The 6,000-nt window shown below is 40.1% G+C and overlaps 1 protein-coding gene across 4 annotated transcripts in view; it reads left to right on the forward strand.

Moving 5' to 3' along the window:
* The window catches only part of zbtb7b (zinc finger and BTB domain containing 7B), a 28,905-nt gene that overhangs the window by 19,921 nt on the left and 2,984 nt on the right, over positions 1 to 6,000 (forward strand). For 2 of the 4 annotated variants that reach the window (XM_036589151.1, XM_036589153.1), the window contains one exon: positions 5,686 to 6,000. This exon is cut by the window's right edge and continues 644 nt beyond it. In XM_036589151.1, the coding sequence (XP_036445044.1) occupies positions 5,686 to 6,000 (315 nt within the window). Of the gene's footprint in view, positions 1 to 708; positions 1,369 to 1,425; positions 2,266 to 5,685 lie in introns of those variants that run through there. The other 2 variants (XM_036589152.1, XM_036589154.1) reach the window with 2 other exon arrangements.

Below are 6,000 nucleotides of genomic sequence, written 5' to 3' on the forward strand. Positions count from 1 at the left end.
TGACAACTTACCTCCTTTAGTTTTGTTATATGTGATGTTATATGTGATTATGAAATGATGCCAGTCACCAGAGAAGTGTTCTGTGCAGATATCCATTTTATAAAAATGTAAGGCAGAAATTTGTTCCATGTTTTAGAATACGTATGGTCTAAAAAGTTGACAGTAGTGTGGAACCAATTTTGACTCTATATTACTGATGTTGTAGAATACTAGTAACATTTTTTTTGACTTGGCACCAAAGTATCAGTTCTTGTAATGTCTGTAGTTCAGTGTCAGAGATTAGAAATTGACAGTGTTATGGTTTTATCACAAAAGAGCTGTTCATTACTAGTGCTATATAAACAGATTCTTTCAAGTTTTATTCTCTTCTAGGTCTCGTGGCTGTAGGGATTTGCATGATGAATAATGGTTCTTGAATGGTAATGGTGCTCTGGTAAATGTACTGTTGTCATAAACTACAGATACATATTTAAACAAACAGATCTACAAACAAAAGTGTGAACTGGGAGTGTGGTGATTTATTCACAGTACACTGTGAGGGAGAGCTGGACTACAATGTATAGTACGTTCAGTCTGAAGCCCTGAACCCCATCTGCCTTCTGGTTTAATGGTCCCAGACAAAGGGTCATCGGTTTCTGGGTAATGAACGTCTAGAAGAATTTGGTAATGCCTCTGCTTAAACACACCACAAACACACTCTACTCAAACACTAAATGTGGTAATGAACGGATCAGTTGAATCAGGTACATTTCAGCAGGGAAGTCACCAGACTCTGCTGGACACCAGCTTTCCAGGGCAAAAGTGGGTGAAGTTCATTTGCCTCCCTAGTGGTGTAAAAATGAGGATCACGTTAATTACTTTTTTTGAGTGTTGGTCCGTAAGTACCTTTATAGATGCCGGATACCTGGCTGCATTTTTACAGTGTCACGAAAGGCGTTTCCTGCGTTGTGTATCTAATGCACGTCATTGCGGAGGTCGAGGGATTTTGTTTTTCGGAAACTTTGCTATCGTTTCGAAACAAGCTGATGGGCTTGGAGCGAGGGAGCTGTAGGCGAGGGGGGAGGGGTATCTCTCTCCATCTCCGCTATTCTTCGTCAAACATCTTTTTTCAGAAGACAGGAAGAAGAAAGAGAAAGAACAGAGAAAGAGCGCACAAGTCAGCGATCCCCACCGGAGGGTGAGCAACCCCAAAAACGTTCAAAGCAACAGCAGCAGAAGAACGAGAGCAGGTGAAGCCAAGAACGCAAGAGAAAACCTTTAGTAGCAGAGGAGAAGTGAGAGGAGGGCAAAAAGAAGACGGATGCCATGACACACGCTTCCGTGAGGCTCCCGTCCACGACGCCGCGGTTCTCCATGACTGGCAGAATGGTACGGTATGATCCAGCCTCATGCGGCCTGCTGCAGGTCTGGCCAACTGTGTGTGTGCGTGTGTGTGAGAGAGAGAAAGAGACACTGAGAGAGACTGAGAGAGAGACTGACTTAAGGTCAAATAGTGTGGATGGGCCAGTCGGTTTCAGCTAAAAATGCACTGGTGCATCGATCGGAAGGTGTCATCATCTGCCTTGTAAAATGTAAAAATCACTTCATAAAAAGGCCTGCTGTGTTATTTTAATTGTCTCTGTCCCACTGCTGTGTAAATAATCACATTTGTACATGTCACATTCATGTATTTAGTGTATTTTTGAGAATATATATATTTTTTTAAATAATCTTACCAAAATAATGTAATCAAACCATGGTTAAATTTGTGATTTTGTGATGCATTGAATCATTTCCTAAATCATAATCATGATAGTTGTAAAGTCAGAGATTTACACCTCTAATGAAATGCGCTGAAGTCCCACGGTAGTGATGGGTGTGTGAACAAACGAGAGAAAATGTGTCCAGGCTAACGTGTGAATGTGAATAAGGGAGCTTTTAATGGTGAGGTGTATATTCAGCTTGTATGTGTTTTGGACCTTGTGCAATTTACACGAGCCTAATATGATCATGATTGAAAGATAAAATGAAGCTCTTCTGCTCCGAACTTCTTTCGTTCTTGTGTAACATTGGCAGAAGTGCCAAGATGCCACACCTGTTCCTAAGAAATCTCATTCCTAGAGAGAGGAGGGGTTTGTGAGGGTGTGTGTGCATGTGCTTTGGAGCAGGTTATTCAGGTGTTGTTGAGTTGCTCTGTGTTGCAGAATTATGGGCTGGAGAGGGGCTGCAGGTTGCTAAGGGGAAGTGGAGCGGCGGTTGGTTGTTGGTGGAAAGTTCCGGGCTCAGGTGTGTGTGCACTTCTGCAGAACTGGAGGGGGTGGGGGGTCGGATGAGGAGACGCTCCATCAGATCAAAACAAGCGGCAGCATAACAGTTCATGCAAATTAGCAAGAGTCCTGAATACACCACCTTTGCTTTGCACTTTAACCCTTTAACCGTCGTGGACTTGTCGGTGGGTCCAGACTTCCATTCTTTTCCTTTTAACTTAATAATGACCAATTTTCAATAATTTTCTTTGTTTTCCATGTAGTTATGGACTAATAAGCCTTAGGATTTGAACATCCAAGAAATTGAAAGAGTTTATAGCACGAAACGTTCAGTTTACATAAACCCAGGGTTGCCCCAAGGCTGGTCCATGAGAGCGTTTGATTTGGTCCGACAGACCTCACCCAGTTAGAGAACAGACATATTTTTGTTGTATATAACAAATATATAACATAATAAATTGAATTGTTCATTTTTAAATTAATTTTTTAAAAACTTGTTCGGACACTCCTGCCTTAACCCTTTTAAAGCTAGGTGTTTTATTTAGTTACTAATTATTATTCAGTATTATTATTCATATTATTCAGTAATTATTCTTAAGAGTTATTATTCAATGACGTCTTTGAATTATTCTGTACCTGCTGTTAAACTAAAACGTAAGTTCCATAGAGTTGACAGCCAGTTATTATGACAGCAGGGTTATGTAAGGGTTAATTTTTTCATAAAATTTGTGATACTTGCTCCAGGGACGTTCATCTCCGGTCCTGGAGGGCCTGTGTCAAGCACAACTCCCTACTCAAGCACACTCACTAAACTTGGCCATTGACAGGTGACATGAATCAGGTGTGTTTGAGCAGAAATAATCACCAAACTGTGCTGGATATTACCTCTGTAACCACCCCTGTATAGACAGTAATTCTGATGACTCTTGCTGTGTTGAGAAATGTATTGCAACAAGTCTGAGCCAGACATACTGCTAATCCTGTCATTTAAGAAACCACAGCGTTTTATTCTTTCCGAATCGTTATCCGCACTCTAACAGCGTTCCTCCCCCTGTGTGATGTGTGCTGGGGAGCAGCTCTGATCTGGCACTTAGAATATGAATTTGGAGTGGAAAATTTAATGTAAAGTTTCTCCCCACTGCTGCAGTTTCCCTGCCCTTGTCATGCATTATCCCACCCCCACACACATCCTTTCCCCATTACACACACATTCACACACATCTCTTTCTGACGCCCACTCCTGTTCAGTCCCTGTTTGTATATTATTAGATGAGCTGTTTCTTTATTTGCCTCTACCTGAGTGACCCCCCCGCCCCCAACAGATGTCTCTCTCTGTCCAACTGTCTCCCCTCCAATTTTTTCACCCTCTAGCTGCTGATCCTGATCCATTAATCTGAGTTTAAAGCACATCTGCAGGGGTCCTAACTTCACACCTCTCTTTTTCTCCAATTCGTTTCAGCAGCATGTCAGAATTAAACCGTCATTCACACTAATGTCTGTCAATCAAGATATAACTCACACTTATGTCTATCAATCAAGCGTTATGAACATCTGCCAGTTAAACCATAATATACGCTAACAGTGGTCTTTCTAACCATAATTTACACATTAAACATCTGTCTTTCATTGCTTACAATACAATCCCAGAGTGAAACCCCATGATATTTGACATAATGTAATTTAATGATTATGGAAATTTATTAAGATATTGTTTCTATTTAAGGATATTTTTAAATAATACTATTTTGTTGTTTTTTATTTTGTCCAGACATATTTACCTTTCAGACACCATTTATTTCATAATAATTAAGTAAATGTATTTAGTGTATTATAATGTGGTCATACTCCATATAGTGTGTTACATTATCCAGACTCATTTTTAAATAATAAAAATTATTCCTGCAAATCCTATTTGTAAAGCCTTTGCGTGAAAACCTTTGTCTTAAAAACTGTTTTGTAAATGTAGGTATTACCATGAACATACCTGGAAAATAACCATAAAAATGAACAGATAAGCAAGACACACGTGTTCACCTTTTTAGGTAATAAGGCCATGAATGCTTCACAAATTTTTCCTTTTTTTAGATAGTAAACAAATTATTTCATGAATCTTTTAAAGTATCATTTTTTTCAGTTTCAGTTTTGAAAACTGCATTTGTTGACATAAAGAATAGGACCAACTACGTAATTCTTCCTCAAATATAGAACATTTCGTCATGTTAGCAATTAAAGGGAGTACTAAAAATAAGATTTTATCACACATATTTAAGATATTACTAAAAGATCTAATGGATAAATTTTGATATTTAAGAAAAATGGGAATTGGAGATGAAATTATAGGAGATGATAATTTCAGATAAAAACTGGGAATTATGCAGAGAGGGACATAAATTAACTAATATCCCCACTTGGAAGGAATTTAAATGGAAAGTTAAAATGAGATTTTTTTCAGGACTCCTCTGGTCTCATCAAAATTCAGTGTCACTCAGTGCTGGAGGGGTCGTCGCCTGGTAGGAGACCATTCACAAATATTTTTGGGCTGTCCGAAAGGATCAGAATATTGGCAAAACATACAAAATTAAATAAAAAAAAGTTTAGATATAGATCTGCCCTAAGAACCATCTTTTTATTAAGAATATTACCAGAAGATGTAGGAGATAACAATCAGACATCACTACTGAGAGTCCTTCTTCTACTTGCCAAGAAGATAATCATAGTTTCCTGGCTGTGGCCACAGCCCCCTACAGTAACACAATGAATAGAAAAGTTAAGGATGTTCATTACATGGAAAACATAACCTCAAGGTTACAATTAAAAACATGCATTCTTGAGTAAATGGTCCCCAGTTATCTAATTTTTCAGTTGAAATAATCTAAGAGATAGTAAAACAATTCCTGTGGATTTAAGAATTACATATTCAATTCTAAAACTTATATCTATTAGTTTTGTTTGTGTTCATGGAGGGATGTCATTATTCATCCCTGGGGAATTATATATGGACATTGAGAGGATGCCGAAATTCATTGACTGGCCTTTAGGCCTCGGATATTGGATATTGCCGATGATGGATAAGACTCGATGGCGATGTGCGAAAGGCGATAATCAGTGTTTAAGGCTATATTTAGCTCCAGCCTTAAACACTGATTATCGCCTTTTGCACATCGCCATTGAGTCTTATCCATTTCCTGTACAGCTTAAGCGTGCCAGTGGTTAGCTGAATAATGAAAACTCAGCTATGTCAACGGAAAGCGCCTTGCTTTTAACTTGGAAAGTGCATGTCCATGGCTTTGAAAAGCATTTGCAGGCGATATAATCGATAATGAAGAAATGCTAATTATTTTTAGATATCACCCAACTCTAAGCATGAACAAAACCTGTCCACCACCAAGAAGCATTAAAGCAGCTTTTCACCAAGACTTTTCTCCATGTCTTTCTCTAGGTGGCAATGTCTCCCGGAGAGGACGGCCTGATTGGGATCCCCTTCCCGGAGCACAGCAGCGAGCTCCTGTCCCGCCTCAATGCGCAGCGGCGCTCGGGTCTGCTGTGTGACCTCACGTTGACCTCCCGTGGCGCCCGCTACCCCACACACCGCTCTGTCATGGCTGCTGTCAGCCTCTATTTCCGCCGACTCTTTGGGGCAGAGGAGGGCGCAGAGGGCACAGAGGGCAGTGTAGGCACAGGCTGCAGTGTGTGTCAGCTAGACTGCGTATCACCAGACGCTCTGGACGCTCTGCTGGAGTTCGCCTACACGGCC

This window comes from Colossoma macropomum, unplaced genomic scaffold (genome assembly GCF_904425465.1).
Source record: "Colossoma macropomum unplaced genomic scaffold, Colossoma_macropomum, whole genome shotgun sequence".
Classification (NCBI taxonomy): domain Eukaryota; kingdom Metazoa; phylum Chordata; class Actinopteri; order Characiformes; family Serrasalmidae; genus Colossoma; species Colossoma macropomum.